This window comes from Ylistrum balloti, unplaced genomic scaffold (assembly GCF_031769215.1).
Source record: "Ylistrum balloti isolate Yb309-2 unplaced genomic scaffold, AGI_CSIRO_Ybal_v1 Utg370450, whole genome shotgun sequence".
Taxonomy (NCBI): Eukaryota; Metazoa; Mollusca; class Bivalvia; order Pectinida; family Pectinidae; genus Ylistrum; species Ylistrum balloti.
Genome location: NW_026782299.1, coordinates 1,307,716 through 1,329,008, shown reverse-complemented (window position 1 = coordinate 1,329,008; position 21,293 = coordinate 1,307,716). Strand labels below are relative to the sequence as shown.

The 21,293-nt window shown below is 34.2% G+C and overlaps 1 protein-coding gene across 1 annotated transcript in view; it reads left to right on the top strand.

Annotated features, from left to right (window-relative positions):
• LOC132554906 (magnesium-dependent phosphatase 1-like) overlaps positions 1-21,293 on the top strand; it is a 35,455-nt gene that overhangs the window by 8,215 nt on the left and 5,947 nt on the right. The window contains exons 2-3 of the mRNA XM_060219236.1: positions 19,856-19,922; positions 21,035-21,145. Coding sequence (XP_060075219.1) covers positions 19,856-19,922; positions 21,035-21,145 — 178 coding nt within the window. The remainder of the gene's footprint in view (positions 1-19,855; positions 19,923-21,034; positions 21,146-21,293) is intronic.

The window sequence follows — 21,293 nt, the reverse complement described above, 5'->3', positions numbered from 1 at the left end:
GATATTAACGGATCAAATGTATACCACACCTCGTTAGACATGATGCCAATTGTTAAGATTTGTTCGTTGTTACATTTATTGCTTTCTACATCTGTAAGCACGGCATTGTATCACTCTATAAATTTGTTACAGAACATGGTATTAATTGAATACTCACATAAATATGGAAGGGTCATCCAGTACATTAGTTTGATTTCCTGTCTGGATTTCAATGTTTCTTTGAGGGCACACATGTGACGTAGCACATGATCCCAGAATAGAACCCCTGTCTCTAGGATTGTTATTGTACAATAGACAACTGAATAGAAACACAAACTTGACGAGAATAGAGTAGAGAAAAACTGTACAGCTGTTTCGTCCTTGTATGACATAAACTGATGCTAAGAGCCAAAATTGATGACACAAAGAGAGCGACTGAGTAATATCTAAATCTGTATAAATAAATGTCAAAAATAGTAGATGGTAAGGAGGACTAATCAAATTATTCAATAAATTTCGCCATTTGCAATATCGTTTGCTCTCAAATTTCATGTGTATATTCAAAACCGTACCGCAATTCTAATGTTCAAACACCGCGGACCTAAGGTCTACCAAGGAACATCACGTCATATCCCACAAGAAAATGGAATTTTTCAAATATTATGAAAACCATACAAAAATTAAGTAATGCTCCATCGGACCACCGATTCAGAGAAATATCGTTTTGGTTTTTCGTTAAAATGACTAAAAATGATAAAACAATACATTTTTTAAATGCCCCACTAGATCATAATGTAAACGAAACAAAGATGACAACCATAATTATAACGAGTGATCCTTGTTCCAATAATGTATTTTCTTCATCTCTAACACATATTATGTAATATTTGCTGTGGTCAGTTAACAAGGTAATGTCACGTTCCAAAATATTAAAAAAGAACAACGGAGTCACAAGATGTTCCAAGGAACATCACTTCATATCCCACAAAGCACTCTGGGTTTTTATCACTAGTTTGGTTTTTACTCACCTTGCACATTTGTACATGTATTCGTTATGTGTCTGGTATCCTTTTCATCAGGTTCAGCATAGATAATAACATCTCTAAAATACCTACTCCGGTTGTTATGTAGACCCGCCTCGTGTAGGACGCCGTGCCATCTGTAGAACACCTGTGATACCAATGAATTACTCAATGCCAGGCCTAGGGTCACTGTGGCTCTCTTTAGCGTATCATGACATCGCAGATGACTCTGTTAACAATATAGTTTAAGTCCAATTTCGAGACGAAACAGCTGTTAGAATATATTGCAAAAAAAAAGCGTTTGAAGACCATCAGTTATGACTTATGCGTAATTGGAAGTTCACGGATCAATCTTTAAAACTAAATGAAATCGCAAAATATCACAAAATTTTATTGAATTCGTAAAATATTTCATGGAGATCTTAACAATCATGTAATAGATAAAATAAAACCTTTATTTGTTAATTTCATATAAAACATAAATTTGTATTATTAATTCCACTCCAATTCGACATTAATTTACTTAAATAATTTACTCATATTCAGTTAGTTCTTTGTCGATAGTCAGATGACACATTGGTACTGAACTGGCTTATTCTCTTCGGGTCCGTAATTGCACTGACATCTCCAATGGGAAATGCGGAACTTCTTGAATCATTATGCCAAGCGTTATTGTAACCCGAGAATGATTATAGTTATAACACCAGAGCCTTAATAAATCACATGACGCCTTAATGATGAAGGTACACATACCTAAATAATATCAATTATGCCTATTCTTATTCATTATAGTTACCAGCAAGTTACGTCTAATGATTTTTTTTTTGCTTTTGGTTAACGCGTCCATCCTCTGTCAGTTCTGTCGTTTTGTGATGCTTCCACTTTCTTTAGTGTATTTACATTATTTCAAAGAAAGCAATTTCTGCCTGCCTACCTCCTGATTTGTAACTAAGGTGACATTTTTACTGTCGTACTTGCCACTTGTTCTGGTATATGTAGACATAAGTGTGTGGTCTGTAGGAATGTGATTTAAACCATGTCACCTGTATCTGTTATTCATTACTTTGGTTTGTAATTGACCAAAATCTAAGAAAATAAGGCATAATTGTCTGCTATTTGGCCTTGGCACACAAACGTCATCGAATAAATCATCATGGATGACTATTGGCAATTACCCACGGAATCACTAACAGAATACTTACGCTGAACACACATACACAATATGAAAACAGCATACACAAGATGCTTTTGTAATTTTCGATGGTGAACTTTTCGTAAAAATATTTTCCCAAATTTGCATTCAGTCTGATGCAAGGTTTAAATTCGAATGAATGAATATTATGGAAGCAAGGTTTATATTATATTTAAGACTGAACTAAAGACAAACAAGTGAATATTACCTGTCAATAAAAATTACAATTAAATACTGCAGAATCAGATAACTGCAATTAATGTCAACATTTATAAATGGAATAGTGAACTAATCTGATAATTCAATAATAATTTGATTAAGAAATTTCAAATGGGCGTTAGGTACATGTGTATGTTCTGGACCGTAATCGATGTAGAAAACAACGCCTACCACTATAATGTATATAAACGGATGTAGTACAACACCACTTCTACATAAATACAATTGTTAACGTCAATTAAGATTTTATTCACTTCACTGGGATCCACAACTCTTCCCTCTTCCCCCAGCGTCCAGGTAAAGCCATAATCAAGTGTCATGCATTACCATAGATTATGATTTGTACATGATGTTTATTGCAAAAAACAGTAATTATTTGTTTGACTTTCGTGAAGTGAAATGTGAGCAACATTGCCATTTTCGTTCTTATCTGCTGATCTAATCATATCATTATCATAACCATGTTTTAATTGGCAAGCTAAGACAAGTTGTAATAGACATATACATATATGGTATTGAAGTCTTGGCAAAACTCATTCATCAATGTGATGTAAAAGATAACATTTGTAGAGTATCTATCCAAAGACCACGATACTCTTATCTGTAGGACATCTGTTATCTGTAGCACATGTGTAAGGCTAACAAAGTTTACATATATATCAAATTTACATATAGGTATCAATGGAAGGAAATTATCAGCAAGTTTGGTTTCACCGGATGCAACATCAGAAGTGCGAAGATATTTAATGTATAAATATCATAGTTGCTATCTCCCCAGGCTGTAGTTCTCCAGTTATCAATAACTTATCTGGGGAGTAGATCTTTGGTGAGTTAATGTATATCGGTAACACCTTGGCAATATATAAATATACACGAGTCATCACAGACCACCTATAATGCAGATTGTCTACCTGATAAATAATACCATTAACGGTTTTTTCCAGCTAAATCCTATCTTTACTATGTCAATATGACATTTTTTAGATATTATGTACTGAGTGAGTCTGAGAGACCTTGATTCATTACAGTTGTTACCATACAGAATCCCTAGATTTATTCTTTTATTTCCAAGGGTATACGTGTTCATCATTCTTTAGTTTAATGTTTGTTCTCTTTTAAAGATTTTGAGTTTGAATTGTTTTTTGAAAAAAAAATGTTGACATTTCAGTTTTCAGCAGGTCATGTTTCAATCCACTCTATCAGCATTAAGTAATAAAGACGCTAAATTTCATTTCTTGAATGGACATTTTCACAAATTCAGTACTCGAATGAAAAACGGAAAAAGTGCAAAAGAACGTTATTATACACAGTTACTATAATGAATCAACTGTAGTGCATTGCTACCAAATTGTGTACAGTTTTCCCATAACCATCATAACATTACATAAATATATAGTCTCGGTCTGAAGGTTTTACCTCAAACCATTGCTATACACAGCTATGTAGTCTCGGTCTGAAGGTTTTACCTTAAATCATTGCTATACACAGTTATCACAAACCATTGCTATACACAATTATATAGTCTAGGTCTGAAGGGTTTATCACAAACCATTGCTATACACAGTTATATAGTCTCGGTCTGAAGGTTTTACCTCAAACCATTGCTATACACATTGCTATACACAGTTATATAGTCTCGGTCTGAAGGTTTTACCTCAAACCATTGCTATACACAGTTATGTAGTCTCGGTCTGAAGGTTTTACCTCAAACCATTGCTATACACAGTTATATAGTCTCGATCTGAAGGTTTTATCTCAAACCATTGCTATACACATTTATCACAAACCATTGTTATACACAGTTATAAAGTCTCGGTCTAAAGGTTTTACCTCAAGCCATTGCTATACACAGTTATGTAGTCTCGGTCTGAAGGTTTTACCTCAAACCATTGCTATACAGTTATGTAGTCTCGGTCTGAATGTTTTACCTCAAACCATTGCTATACAGTTATGTAGTCTCGGTCTGAAGGTTTTACCTCAAACCATTGCTATACACAGTTATATAGTCTCGGTCTGAAGGTTTTACCTCAAACCATTGCTATACAGTTATGTAGTCTCGGTCTGAAGGTTTTACCTCAAACCATTGCTATACAGTTATGTAGTCTCGGTCTGAAGGTTTTACCTCAAACCATTGCTATACAGTTATGTAGTCTCGGTCTGAAGGTTTTTACCTCAAACCATTGCTATACAGTTATAAAGTCTCGGTCTGAAGGTTTTACCTCAAACCATTGCTATACACATTTATGTAGTCTCGGTCTGAAGGTTTTACCTCAAACCATTGCTATACACAGTTATCACAAACCATTGTTATACACAGTTATATAGTCTAGGTCTGAAGGTTTTATGAGAAACCATTGCTATACACAATTAAATAGTCTACGTCTGAAGGGTTTATCACAAACCATTGCTATACATAAATACATAGTCTTGGTCTGAAGGTTTTACCTCAAACCGTTGCCATACACAGTTAAATAGTCTAGGTCTGAAGGGTTTATCACAAACCATTGCTATACACAATTATATAGTCTCGGTCTGAAGGGTTTATCACAAACCATTGCTATACACAGTTATATAGTCTAGGTCTGAAGGGTTTATCACAAACCATTGCTATACACAGTTATATAGTTAGGTTAAGGGTTTATCACAAACCATTGCTATACACAATTATATAGTCTAAGGGTTTATCACAAACCATTGCTATACACAGTTATATAGTCTAGGTCTGAAGGGTTTATCACAAACCATTGCTATACACAGTTATATAGTCTAGGTCTGAAGGGTTTATCACAAACCATTGCTATACACCATTGCATAGGCTACGTCTGAAGGTTTAGCGTAATGTGAAGTGAACTTCTCCTTTATGAAAGAAACATATCAAAACGTAAAGACATGAAATCTGCTCCCGTGGGTATATTGGTTACATGTACATGTTTTTGATATATTGCAGGCACATGGCTTTTGATGAGAACATTTCTCAGATCTTAGTCACTGAAAGTGCTGTTTCTGATATATACTCCATAACATCATTTTCACATGTGCGAGAACAGTCACATGCAGTCTATGAATCATATCATACGCATAGGAGCTCTGGTTTCTAGATTCTCGTGCTCTCTCTCGCTGACATGCTTTCCGTCACCTGGTGATACAAATAATAATTTATTTTCCAAGTTCAATACATACACAAAAAATCAAGCAAAGAAAACACACTTCCATGATTGGATGTAGTGATAATAAAAACAATAACATTAATTAGTAGTGCGTTCGTTTATGGGCTACTCCCACGAATAATTGTGGTACGGTGCGTTCATGTACTCCACCCCCGTAAGAGACACTTAAGTCAACGGCTGTTTGTTTGGTTAATCGGCACGGTTTGGCGCATGGAAAGTGTTACCAATTACCCCTGTAACCCACTAATGTAGACACAACATTGTCACGCGTCATTGGTCGTTGTGCCTCTCACTATTATTGTGAATGTCAGGACTTTCGCACTCCGTGGCAATACAGTGCATTAGATGAAACACAATTGGTATATATCTGTTGTCCCACTAAAACGCCATTGCCATATACTCGCTCGTATGGAGACAGGAATATAGGGATAGACAAAAAAATGGAAAAAAATGAAGAAAATATATGATATAATTTTCCAAACTGAGGTAATGAGGCCGTCATGAACATTCTTACTTTGATATACCTCCATAATGCATTAAAGACACAATAAAAATCTTAATATATGATAAACAATAGGGTTTAATCTGTTGTTGTTTCTATACCAATAACATATTATTGAAGGATGAATAACGATAATGTTAACGACGTCAAAACAGAAGTGATTCAATATAAAACATTATTTGTCTTTGCCTTGCGTATCAGTAACATTAATCAGATGTTTTAACAATGTTTTAACATAAATGCATTGACAACTAGCATAAAAGATTCTTACAAAACTGACTAATATCTGGAGTAAGTGGAGATATTTCATTCAACTTAATATTATATGGTCAAGCCTGACAGTTTGACAAATATGAATCAAATTTCTCCTTGAAGATATTTTCCACATCTCAAGCTCCTTTTTACCTCTTGCATCTCTATATAAAAGAAACTTATAATATCAAACATGGGTGACAAACTAGCCAATAATGAAATGAAATAAAATTGACACCTTTTCTATCACATTTTTTGTTTCTTTACTTATGTGTCTGCGTGAGAAGTGTGGGTGTAGAAAAATCTTTAAAAAAATCTTGCTTCAGTAAGGATGTCGATAACACTATAATGTGTGTATGAGAGGGTGTATCTACATGTGTGAATCATATTGAAAATAAAGTATATATCATTGTCTATGCTCTTATTATATGAAAGTATGTGTTCAAAATAATTTCCAAAAACAAAAAACAAAAAAAACAAAAAAAATACAAAAAAGGGCCAAGTGAGCTAAACCATAATAGTAAGTTTGAAAAAACAACAGTTGGTGACAAACATCAGCTGATGAAATCCATAAATGTTTACTTTCCTTTTTAACGCGAGTTTAGATGTAGCCACCAGATATATACTTACATAATACATTTGCATATGCAATTTTTTTTCTTATTGGGGCGTCTTCAACTCAACACGTGCAGCAACAATCAACTACATTCCTTTTACTCAAAACCTGAAAAAGAGATACAAAGGTTTAAGAAGATTGTACAAAAGACAAAAAAGTAAATAGTACCATGATTTAGAGTGAGATAGAGTAAAGTCAAACAATGAATTTAACTGCATCATACGTCGGGTTCGTCCTTCTAGGACTTGTCAGTGATGTTTGTAGTTGAAGCCTATGAGGGGATCAAGAAAAATCCAAAGTGATTAAAAGAGAAGTCAAAATCAAGGTGGGGAGGTGCAGCATCTCATAATTACATACATTTCGTAATGTTCATATATCAGATAATTTTAGAAAAGCGTCATGTACATGTGTATTTTCTGAACCGTGCCACTATTCGAGTAGATTAAAAACGTGGCAAGCAAGTAACGGCAAACCGAAGGTTAAGATTCCGATAAAAAGGCAACTCGGTGCAAAAAGTGAACGATGTGTAATACTGTAATGAAGATAATGAACAATCATTAAGACTTTCTAAATACATACCTATAACAAACTCGATCTTGTTTGATCACCGATGCAGGGTACTGGATATTAGATTCGCTTAAGTGGATATTGTACTTTAAACGAAATGTGGTTTTGATATTCACGTAATTTAGATGTTCTCATAATGCTTCAGAAAACGCCTTCAACGATTATCGATGGTAACCACCATGACGAAGTAATTAATGTTATTAATTTATAACTACTGCAATTCAATTTGGCATGTGCACTTGATAATTTGTGAACACGCCCGGGCGTTTGATACTACATCACTAACACTCACTAAGTTGTGTCGTATGTCGTTGAAAAATGAACAGGTTTGATAAAATTACTTAAGTCAAATAATTTTCGCATATTTTCTCTGGATTGTTAAAATTTCATTCATGACATTCAGCGTATATGACATCAATGTAAAATTGATGTTAAATACACCAGAAGATGAGGAAGCACATGAAGGACTATTAACCCATGAAACGTACCGGAAGGGACACTTAATGTTCCGTAAGTGTCAGCGTTTTTCTACGTTACTATTGGTGTCTGGTATGCTATCTATCAGCGAACGATATAGCATCAACTTGTGACTTTATGACTGGAATTTAGAAAACATTGAATACTAAACTGTGTATTTGGTATTATTCGCGAGGGTTTAATTTATCAATATTCACAGTCACTAAAGGTAGCGCGAAATTAACAACCCAACATAATTGTTTACATAAAAACATTGGAAAATGTGTTATCATTGTTGATATTGGTAACAATGTATAGACAAATACCCTTGAACTTGCCCAACCCGAAAAATCCACGAACTATCGGCCAGGTGAACTTCAAAATATCATCATGCCAAAATAATCATAATCCAAACCCCAATTAAATGAAACTAGGGCAAAATATGAACAAAAGAAAGATTTACACGGAGATTCCAGGAACAGTACAAACCATGTGTTCGGATGAGTAAGTGTCTTCTACTTCATCGACGACACCCGCCATGTAAACATTGGTCAAATCCAATTAAGTAATGTCATGTTCTGAAAAGAGAACAAGGTATAAAACATCGAAACCAAGAGACTTGCAAACGAGCATCAAATACATCCAGCCTCATATCGCGCAAAGACAGTTAAAAACTTTCGATGAGATCAGTATGACGAATGTAAAACTTCTCCATAATTTTGACCAACCTTCATCTTTTATACCATTGTGTTACGAGGTCTTCTGTCACTTGACGACTTCTTGCACAAAATATAGAGAACAAGCCCAAAAATATCGAATCAACTGCGACTTGTAAACACCACAGGTTGGGGTTAGAGGGATAATGCTGTCGTGAAATGGAAAATTCAAATCATCACGTTTATATTACAGCTTGTTGGAAAGCTGCCCATGTTGGGGTTGTTGTAGGGATATATGGAGATAAGCGGCTGATGTAGAAGAGTAAATATATTCTAAAAACGCTGATTGATAAAACCTGAAAATATAAAATTTCAAACACCATTTTTTGTGTAAGAATGGCCATAGTGTTTGTTATTATTGTCATTCCTTATTACCTCGCCAATGTGTATTGGTTTATAAATTGAATAACTCTCCAACTAAAAAGAAAAAGAAACTTTTCGAGGTCACGCATTGTCTATTATAAAGTCATTATTACGAGTACGTTGTTTTTCCTCGACATGTTAAAACCCTGCTATACAAGCGTTATTTACGATTCTGTTTGTGTTACTGTTTTAACAACTTTTTCTCTAAGACTGATGACTTTCCCCATTATCGTTAGGATAATGTGCATTAGCACACATCTTTGTCGACCGCGCAAACGCAAAACACGGAAAACGTGTACAAGAATACAAGAACAGTCAAGCTCTCATTACAAAATCGTGTAACCGGAATGAAAGAAATATCGGTCAATGGAATGGGAGTTACCACATACTAGTATTGAAAGCAGACGTAGCTTTCTTTGAAATCCCATTAACGACCGACAGTAGGTAAAATATAAAAAGATAATATATACTTTTCTAAAACCTTACCAAAAATAATCTAATTTTCGTTCAAGTCTCAATTACGTGGACCAAGTTTGCCATTCATTTGTTTCTTGTTATTTTTCATTCTTTGATTTTGTTCTGTTTTGTTTTTAATTGTTTTTTGTTGTTTTTATTATTAATTTGAAATCTATTTTGTTGCAAAATGCATATATGTTAAAATAAATTTGAATATTAATTTAGAAGTCATGCCAAATACACCATGCACTGCAATTTTTTTCTCAAAAATAGTTTATAACACAACGTTCTTTAGGAAAAGATTTTATGCATTCAGATGATACATATGATAGTCGGGCAACCGTTTAATGCCATGAGAAACTTTGATCGTCGTGGATACGGGACAATTTACTACCATAGCTGATGGCATCAGTGTTTACTTTTGCCTACTCTTCTTCTCCCTACATGACTGTTCCAAATGTGATTGTAGAGATAGCTACTATATACAACACGTCTGTCTTGAAACAGACACCCCACGTCAAACACATTTCTTCCCCTTTAGTGTTAAATCTTATGTAATATCTTCAAGTTTCAGAAACTGATCTCCAAAACCTGATCAGCTTCTTTATAAATCGTTGACAACAGTTTATCTATGTATTCTTGATGGCAGCCGTCGTTTTTCTGTAAGAGAATTAAAAAATAATTAACCTCTTGCGATTGGTCGTAATATATTTCATGGATTTAAACATTATGTTGTAGATTTGATTTTACAAAATATTATTTAAGCTAATATAACCTTTGTCAATATTTCCGTGTTTTTATAACAAAAAAAAAAAACACATGTGCGGTGTCTGTATAAATGCTACTCTTCAATAAAATTTGAGAGAAAACGCATTTATACATACCCTTACTTGTTGCTGAGGTCATAAAGTGTGGGATCTGATTTCATTATTATCAACATATCTGTATCAAAAGTTTGGCGTTGTGGCCAGGTCTGTTGTTTTACATTCTGTATATCATTCATCTGTTAAAAATAGCGCACAATCTGCACTTGTGTAACTGTAATATTTTGTAATAACGTTCACTATGGGTTGATATTTCATCGTTGTACTATAGTACCATTCTACTATGAGGATAACTGATTATTCCCTGTGTTTCTTTACTTACCATGTATACATTCTCGAACATATGAAGTACTTGTACATACATCAACAGTGCAATCCTATCAATGTCGGATAGACCAATGAATAGTTATATGCAATACATTGTAGTATCTATGTATAAATGTATTGTCTTAATTTCTAAAATGATAACTCTACCAGTATCAGACATTATAGTAATTACATAAATCGGTAGTTCCCTCGTCTGTTTTGTAAGGATGTGGCAAATCAGCCAGGCCTTGTTATATCAAATTCATTTTTCCGATTTTTCGAGTTACGTTTCTTTGATTTGGTTTCGGATCATTGAATTTAATTTCAGACTAACTTCTATAATGACAACGATAAAATTGGGGAAAGAGTCACTTATGATTAACAGAAATCTGTACGTATAATTATGAAATCAATCATCACTTAACCTTAAAAAAAACATAATGTGCCACGACAGATTTTGATATTTCCAGAAAAAAATTAATTGAGTTCTAATACAAGAACAATTTGGTGCGCCGTGGATTCCTGCTGATTTCAGCTGCTTTGACTAATGGTAACACAAACACAACATCCCGGAATGATTAGTCTGTAAGGGAAATAATTTGGAAGAATGCATAGGAATATCAAATGATAAACTCAGTTGATACTGTTTACACAACCTGCGTTGTAGTGTGTTTGTTTTGCGACTCGCCCATGTAATGCAATAATGTTGTTGCAATATACTGATGTAAAGTACTATAATAATGTACTTTTTACTGCCAGGTTTGACTGCACTATTGACTGTCCTTTACGTATAGGAACCTCATGGTTACATTGATTTTATATCAGAGATTATGTATGATGTAAGGAAGCAAAAAAGTTGTAAAACATACAAATGCCTATTGAATACAAGCAAATCACCATCAAATTAGTCTCTTGTTTACGTAATATGCCTGTATATTAAACCCTAACATCAGATTCTGAATTCTGCAATAAGAAATAGTAACATGAGGTATTTATAGTACACAGAATAAAAACTTTCTTTCGTGATGTATGCATTAATTCCGCAAATCATTTATAAGAAACATTCATCCAACAAAAATCAACAAAAGCAAATATTTTGTATTTGAATCTAGGTCGTCGATCAGTTATTCACGAAGTGTACAATACAGCCAACATATGTCAATGACATCCCGATGTATACAGTTGGCATTGTTCCAGAAGATTTATGCTTCAGGAGGTATGTCCCTGTCGAGGGGGAGATCGCCTTAGCAAGTGTGGTGTCAATGTAGGTCACATCGTAAGACCCATTTTATTACCTCACCCTTCATCGAGATTCCTGGCAAATTAGGACTAGATAATATAACACAGACGATGAACACACAGACACATTACACATGTATTGTGTATTTAGGCCGCACTGATATGCCATGTAGTTGGTCTTTTTTGAACAACGAAATATTCCAATGGGATGGTTGCATTGTCGAATGTATGCAAATGGTGATTTGGCTTGACACGACACTTACTCATATTTCAAAGATGTGAATCAACGATATTGTTTTCAGTTATGGAAACACAATCTCCAGTCAGGTTTGTTCAGCCATATATCTCTGGAAACGAAAGGTTTACGCAAGATGATTCACACCATTTCTCTATTAATTGGACTGGTACTTCGTTTGGATCAAGAATAAAATTTTCAATTAAGAAAAACAATGTTTACATTCTGGTTTGCTCGGCATCGTAACGTAGCTAACGAAACTGAAGGTTTGTACAAATTGTTTGACGCCATTTATCACTCTTAATTGGGCTGGTACATCGTTTGAAATAACTCTTATGTCACTGTTGGAGCCAAGCGTTTCATACTTTTTCTCTGCAATCATTTTTGAGAAGAGGATTTTTGTTATCTCGTTCGCAACATAAATTGCTTCTTCTTACTAAATCTCTAGGAATGTCGTCTGTCTATAACATTACTGTTTCACATTTCATGTAAGCCAAAGGCATCTACAGTAAAAATTAATCTTATGTTGAAGAGACTTGTACCAATAATGAAAGCGTGGTATAATTTCATATCCATATCCATCCTCAGTTTATTTTGCTGCCGTTTATTATTAATTTTAGCTTCAATCATGTTGAGCTGGATTGACTAGTCTTAATTTTGTCTTGGGCTAGAACGCCGTGAAAGTTTGTACATGTACCATGTGCAATTAATCATGTTTCACAAGAAAATATGTTATGACTGAGTCTGCTAACGAATATCATAAGCACTCTACCATTCCACTGATTTTAGATATACACCACTCAAACTACAAATCAGTATCATACAAATTCATTGACCTAACAGAGGTTTTACATTTTCTTTCGTAGTGATTGACTAATGAAGTGTCAGTTGCATTTAAAACACGTTCTATTTCTATCATGTTATGTTTGAAGGATCCATCTTTGATCATGCTAGTATTTTTGCTTTTTATTTTTACGATCAGTCGTGTGATTGTGAGAAATGGTGTGTTGTTTCATCTCTTCATGCATTTACAAGGTCTAAATAAACAACAATAAAATACAAACATTTCAAAATAATCATAATTCAAACTCAAAGAAATCTAGGTCACATGGGCACTAGCAGATTTAGCGTCTTCTGCTTCATCGATGGCAACCATCATTTTAAATATATTATATAAAATAATTCTCACAATTATAATCACAGGCCTCATTTTCAGGAATCTTCCTTAAATTATTACATCGTTATTACAAAAAAATACATAACATTAATGTTAGATGCCATCGACAATCACGTGATATTGGATAATTTCAGTAATTTGGCAAACCAAGTAAAACTAAAGAAGTGCGTTAGTTGAAATATAACGACGACTGTTTAATTGACTCTCTTGAGGCATATGTAAATATCACAATATGAAGTCGATTCCAGGTACTGTGTATTATGCTTTCTTCGCTTCGCTGTTCAGTCACAGCCTATGCCAGCAAAATATACGTCGACATCCATGTAATGGTATGTGTTGGTCTTTGACCCTTACTAGGAATTCCAACCCATAATGATAGCCAACAGTTGGGCAACATAAGTGGAATACTGAAATCAATCACTCAACATTTAGATAATACCTTGAGATAGTATCATCTCTAATCGTATTTGTTATGGCGTCTTTGAACGCCAACGTTTCTGTGTTAATAGGTAGATGGTTTGCATTAGATTAACCTTTCATCAAAATAAGACCTGACAGTAAAGGCTAGTCTTCAGTTTCGTTCCGTATAAACTTCATGAACTTCGGATATACCTCTCACATAAATATACAAGGCGTCAGACGTAATTGTGAGAGTTAGTGAAGAATTAATTTCATACATTTTTGTACTGAACTCCTTTGCCATAGATAAGACATTTCTGGGGCTACAGACAAACACATAGAATGTGGTAATATGTATACAAGATATATCCCTTTTAAACGCGTATCGTTTTGATTCAAGCATTAAATTTCTTTTATTTCACAAAGATCTAAACTTCATCTTCGCGGTAGCGATGATATCACAATTTGAAACTTAAACATCGTGTAAAGCACCTGTCAAATTCTCATCGTGAATGCCTTTCTTGACTCCAAATCTTAAATGTGTATACATATATTTAAGTAAATAAAACACTTTTCCACTTAAGTATTCTTGTGCCCGCGTGTGTTTGTAATGTATTTTGCGGTAGGTAGGCTGCATTTTGTATCATGTGTTTCCTAATAACTGAGCAAAAGAAAGTAAAAAATATATCTGATTTGCTTTGCGCAATAACACTGCAGATAGTATGGAGTCATTATAAACGCGAGGCCAAGGAAGTCATTTTTGTTTATTATCTTGTTTTGAAATCTTTTCAATGCATGAAATGCAGAAAATTAAGATATTTGGCAAGTGAATCTATTACAAATATTCAGCACACGTTAACATACGACTCGCATGTTTATCAAAACACTTACTGACCACTTCATTTTGGAAACGCTTTGAAAGTGGTTTGTTTATCTTAATGTATTTCACATGGTTAAGGAAAGTAAACGAAGAATGAAAGACGTCGGCTACGTAGAAGCCTTGTATTGAGTTATTGACTAAAATATCCCAAAGACGAAAAAGGGACATACCTTCGTTTAATTTATATGTCTAAATGGGGATCATTAGAATACACGTGCTTGTCTAGCAGTGAGAAAATAAGTATGAAACAAAAAATACATGCAGTTTTCCTAAACACTGTTTATACTAGTCAGTATTTAAATATTCCATCATCAGTTCATCGGCTTCATTTAGATATCACGTGACAACACAGACATAGTACAACATGGGGATTCCCCTTCGTACAACCACGCAGACCGTCTTAACCGAAGTTGCAATATGATCACAAAATGAGTTTAAATGATGGCAAAGGCATATATATATATATATATGTAGATAATGACGTTGTATAAAATGGTAACGACAGTAAATTAAAGTGTTCATGCCCGAATGGCAGCGAGTGAAACAGAGTGTAACGGCTCTACGTAAAGCTGTCTAACGGAGGCGTATTCTTGTTCGTCAGACATGAGGCGGCTCCGTTTGCTGTCTTTTACCTTTCAAGGCATTAACTTATTTGAATGGACTTTTTGTCTCACACTTCACTTTTCATATTGTACTGTTTTTTATTCAGATTTTAACGAACTTGTGTAAATTACATCAACTTGACTCCGCATGCTCATATCTTAATTCACCACTGGAATTTATATTTGTGCTTCAGGTCGGAATAAACGCTTAAAAGTTTTTGGTGTTTTGTTCTCCAATGCAGTCTTTAACAAGATATATTTTACATTGGAATTCCAAGATTGATGGTTGATGAAAAATATGGGGAAGTTTTACAGTTGCCATAGTGTTTTATTGTTGAGAATTGTTCTTTGTGGACGTGTTTGATTCTCGTTAGTTTGCTTGTTTTTTATTGTTATATACCTTGTTCTCATTTGATATAGTGACATTTCGTACATTAATTGACAAAAGTTTATATGACGGATGTCGCCGATGAAGCAGAAGGCACTAACTCTTCCAGAGTCTAACTCTCCTAGTACTTATTTCAGAAATTTACTTGCAAATCTTCTTAAATTCATGTTTATCCCTTAGTTTTATTGAAATAGTGTTTAGATGAGTGTGGTATTGTTGACTTGTATTTTCTTTTTGTTTTCCAAAACATGAACAAAATGATAATACTAACAAAATTGCCAACACGACCTTAATATTATTTTCATTTACCAAATAAGGTTATGAATCGGCCCTGTTCTACAAGTTTAAGGTCGACCATACTTTCAAAGAATTTTAGGTGCAGTAGAACATTATTGACAACAATTAAAGAAATTGATCGCTATTAACTTGAACAAGCCACAATTCATTAGAATTAGACCTGTTGTCTCAGTAGGCAATATGAATACCTTAATAATGGCATTTCAAAAGAACGCAGTCTAGATTTATAGTTGATAATGCAGGTATCAGGTATATCAATCAATAAATGTTCTTAACGAAACATGCACCATCATTTCAAGAATCAATATTGATGGATACAAACTTGTACAAGCACGTCTGTGCATAGGACAAACAACAAGTTGTTTATAGTGTGTTACCGCAGTGAAGTCGCCAGACATTGCGAGCCTCTCTTTAATATATTTGTTATAGCAGTAGTATATCGTTGTTAACAAGGAATTTTATCTCCCCTACTTATCACAAATTCTGCATTGTACTCATTTACAAGCTAGCATGGCCTAGTGTCAGCAGCTGTTTTAGATAACTCACCATTAGTATCAAAATGTAAGGGAGGTAGGGCGGAGAAATGATCTGAGAATGATGGACTGATAATACATACCTGCTGCAGGTTCACCGAGATTGAACTCATTACCATCATTATTGGGTACGTTAGCACTAAGACGAGGACAAGGCATGGACGACCCAATTATCATAAGTCTAGACTAATCCATGTAGAAACAAAAATATGCATTTCGTTTCCTTTAGACTTACTGACTGTAGCCTGGATAACATATAGCGATATATCTATGTCGCATAGTATTTTCTTGATGTTATTATTGTTGTAGAAACAGGTCACACAATCTCAGGCTACTTGTATTAGATATTTCTTTTACGTGCATTTGTTATTCCTATAAGGTTTGTAAATACAGAACTAACTCGAGAGAAATAAATACCATATACAACAACAGCTGTTTTGAAACTTACATTTACCATGTCAATATCGATATTATTTTTCTTAGCATCTGCATATATATGAGGACGAACTTGCACAAAACTCACTTTTCTCAATCTTATATTTACATAGTTATATTATGTATGCTGACAAAAGTCATTAAGGAATCGTATACACTCATATTATACAAGCAGAGCTAGCAAAATATACATGTTTATGTACTCATAATTAGGACGTCAGTCAAAGTACACTATTTAAGCATGGTTTCATTGCTTATGAGTACTACTTCAGATGTATATATTGGCAAGAAGTTATTGCCCAGTGTAATAGAAACAAACAACGGTAGCCAGTTTCCCACAAATACCGAGACGATAAGGCTCCGAAAATGATATTAGTAAACAATGTCATATTAAAAAGCTATAACAGTAAAACTAGGTAAATGTAAAATAAAGTTTCTGAAACAAGAACAAAAACAAGTGTTATTAAAACGTGTCAAACCAAGTTTGATACACGAAGAAGAAAGATTAAACTGATAAACATATAATCAACTTTGTGAGATGTAACCTTCAACTGTCTGACAGACACGTTACTGTTACAATAAGAAGTGATCGCAATGGTATGCAGTGTTGTACAAGATTGTACTATAATTGTAATTACATCTGTGATATAGTGTAAAGTGATCGGGTGACGCAATGGTATGCAGTGTTGTACAACTTTGTACTATGTAGAGAATACATGGTCAGCGCCCTAAAATAAAAGCTGTATTTTGGCAAGGATGAAGAAAGACAAAAGTGGTGAGCCACTGGCAAACCACTTTCCTCTCTCAGGACCGAAAGACGAAAGTGGCTCTCCACTTATTTCAACAGTTGTTTTTTGTATATTGTTAAACGTATTTTTTAAGTTAATTAAGATATTAATTCCATCGATTCACGCACGTGCTAAAATACAGCTGTTTTCCGTCGCTGCTGAATACAGCATAAATATATGTAGCAGGTGCATTCCGACAATGGCAGCGCCAGTTGCAGAATAAAATTGTAATTACATCTGTGTTGCAATGAGTATTGACCGGGAGACACCATGGTTTGTAGTGTTGTACAAGTTTATACTATAATTGTATTAACATTCTGATATCACAGAGCATTTTCATCCTGCCACGAATATAACATTGATTAATATATTCTCAACTATAATGGCGGAAAGTGATTAAATAATACAATTATGATACTACTAATTGTCCTTCAGCCAGTATATTTTGTGTGCTATCGACTCTCGCACATCCACCCCTCCTTTCTATTTATACATATAACACGGTTACTGTTGCTTTTGAATGGATCGATCATTGTCATTATCACAATCGTAGAACTCGTGGAAGCGCACAGTTCTTGCTCTTTTTCTTTTGTAGAAGTCCTTAACACATCCGAGAACTTTTCCTAATGCATCAACATACTAAATCGAACACATGGACATAATTGCAGACGACATGTTTAAAACAACGCTGATATTTTAATAGAATGTTAACATTTTTGTTTTTTTTTTGAAAAGTAATTTCATAAACATACATTATTAGATCCTTTGATGTTAGGCAAACATGATAAAAACGGGTTTAAAGCACTTTGAAGTTGAAGTTTTTGTGTATATTACGCCCATAACATTTACGCTTGTATGCCTACTGTTATATATCAATCACTTTATGTTTTATATGGATGATTAATGTGTGCTATTGTTGTCTTACCTTTCATAACACCCCTTTCTTTAGGGGTTTACTGAATGAAATTGATAACATCTATATTACTGCACTACAGGAAGTAGAACTATCTTTCCCATCGCGATATTGACTCTGCCTTGCTTTTAAAAAGTTATTTCAAGGCATTTTCTATTTTCTATAATTATCGCTTAATTCTGCAGGTTGTTCACCTTGCTATTCTCCACGCCTTGTTTGCTGGCAATCAGTGCAGTTCGTAGTCGGAAAGTAATTGTATGTGAACGCCTTCTTGCCATAAAATCATTAATTACTTGTATACCTGAAAGTAATACGTACCTTCACATCTTCCTACACTCTCATTTTCAGGTGTAACCAATCTTCCCATATTCACAACAGATCCGTCATTGAAAGGCCAAATGAAAAATTCTATACATCCTGCTCACTCATTCGAGAGACTATATTTTCTAAAAAAAAAAAAAAAAGTGTAATATCAAGGACAACCTCATCTATACATGAAAGCTTTATCATACCACATCCAAGTACCGAGAAAAAATGTTGGCACACTAATAATGATATGTACAATTTACTGAGACAAAATAAAGCTTTAAGAAACATTTACCATGATTTCTTTTTTTATTGATTGATTAAATAAACGACTGAAGAAATACATGGCCGAGCAAACCTTGGCACCTTGTCTGTTTCATAATGTTTGACGAAAGTTGTATGCGTTAGCGTTGTATTTCCTACTAGATACTAGCCATGGATACATTATCTGAGTATCGTTTTGATGTTAAAACCAGAGTATCAATTCACAAAACAAACTTAATAAGAAAGCAAAATAAAAATCAGCACTATAGTTTCTGGAGTTCTCCTAACATATCTTACGGGTACGTTCGGGGTGTTTTATAACCCTTTGTAACGACAGTGGGTTGCGTTTTACAGCCTACTACTGATTTTTTCTTAGTAAAGCGTTGTACTACGAGGTCATTATTTAGGGATAATTGCACACTTAGTCTGCTAGATCGTGTTAATTACCGTGATCATCAAAAATGGCATGTTTGTCGGTAAACTTGTTCTACATACTCCTTAGACGAAATCGTATTCAGATTAACAATCCCAAAGGAATATTTTGTTTTTGACCAGCCTTCGAGAAAAAACAGAATGTCGTTTTTCGAGCAATAGCATACCGTGCAAGATTATGTATGCATACCAGCATGTTATTTTCGCCTGTATTGTTAAATTTTAAAAATAATATTTAGATGCAATATTTGAGGATTGTTCATATTCATTCACAGTTAATGTAGTTTTTCACTTTTTAATTTATTTAATCGTTTGTTGTCTTTGTTTTAGATTACACGTTGTGGCCATTCTGGGTAGACAGAAAAGTCAACGTGGAACCACCCTTCAACAGAACTCCGTAAGTGTCCACCAACGGCAGACTAAGACCCCATATATACTCGTTTTCCCGAAATGATATGGCATATGATGCCAGTCCAAATTGTCTAAATATACTGAGTTTTTCAGTATCAGACGAATCCTTTGGTAGTTCTCAGAAAGTTCCTTTGTGCCAGAGTTCGTAATAATTTCATCTCCTTTTCAATTATCGGGAAACCAGGCATCTTTTCATTGATAAGTGAAAAAAGGTAATCGGATAGAGAAGATTGATGAATTACTTTAGAATATGACGTTGTTGCGTACTCCCCATAAGCAAGTCTTTTCTCACTAGTTTCGTTTCATGTTATGTTAAAACGACTTCAGTAATGAGAACCTAACATATGCAATATTTCCTATTTGTAATATACATCTACTCGAATCTGGTCATTTTATGAAATCAACATGGACAGCGTTACACCAAATTTTTTGATAAACGGCGGAATTCAATTTTCCTTTTGTGAATTTTCCATTTGTGGATAGGAGCCTTACTGCATCGCAAACCTATAGTATTTACATGTCGACCTTGGTCTAATATTCAAAAACAAATTTCCATCATCGCAATTTTCGTCATACTAATGGAAAAACTCTGAACGCTTGGTTTCAAAAAATGTAGGTTGGTGAAAATGATGGGGAATTTAACGTTCGTCAAAGTGGTCTCATTGAGACATATTTATTTTCGTTGCGCGAAACAAAACTAGACACGTTTGGTGCTCGTTAGTTTGCCATCGTTATATTTTCAATGGGTTTTATGGTTTATTAAAAACACCTCACGCTACCAAAGCTGTCTTATGTACAAAAAAGTAACCTTCTGACACTAGTAGGTATTAATATACTAGTGGATCAGGAATGCATATAACGCAGATACCAGTAGAATGCCATAAAGAAAGTTAATTAATTTTCTTGAATGACGTAGCGTATGTCAGTGAAATATTAAACCCTTTAGAATTTGAATGTTTTTCGGGGATTTTGATGAGTACTATTCATTAATGCAATCAAGTGACAGAGAAATAGTTATTTTGGCGAAAACCTCATTATTCAATTAAAAGAATTAAAAACGCAGGACAGTCGCATTCAATGAAAATGTTTTCTTTCCAGAGACGGTAAAGTATTTGATGCTCGCAGCCGAGAGATTCGTTCCTTCCCCGATATAGAACATATACTGAAGAAACTCAAAAACGAGAACTTCAAATTGGCGATAGCTTCTGAGTAAGTGTTACTCATCTACAGCAAAGGAACAAATCATTCTCTTTATTATATTATTATATCATTATTATAACATGTAAAAGATGATATCCTATAGCATATGATTCCTGTATTTAGAAGATAATTGATATACAATAAGGTAAATTCACAG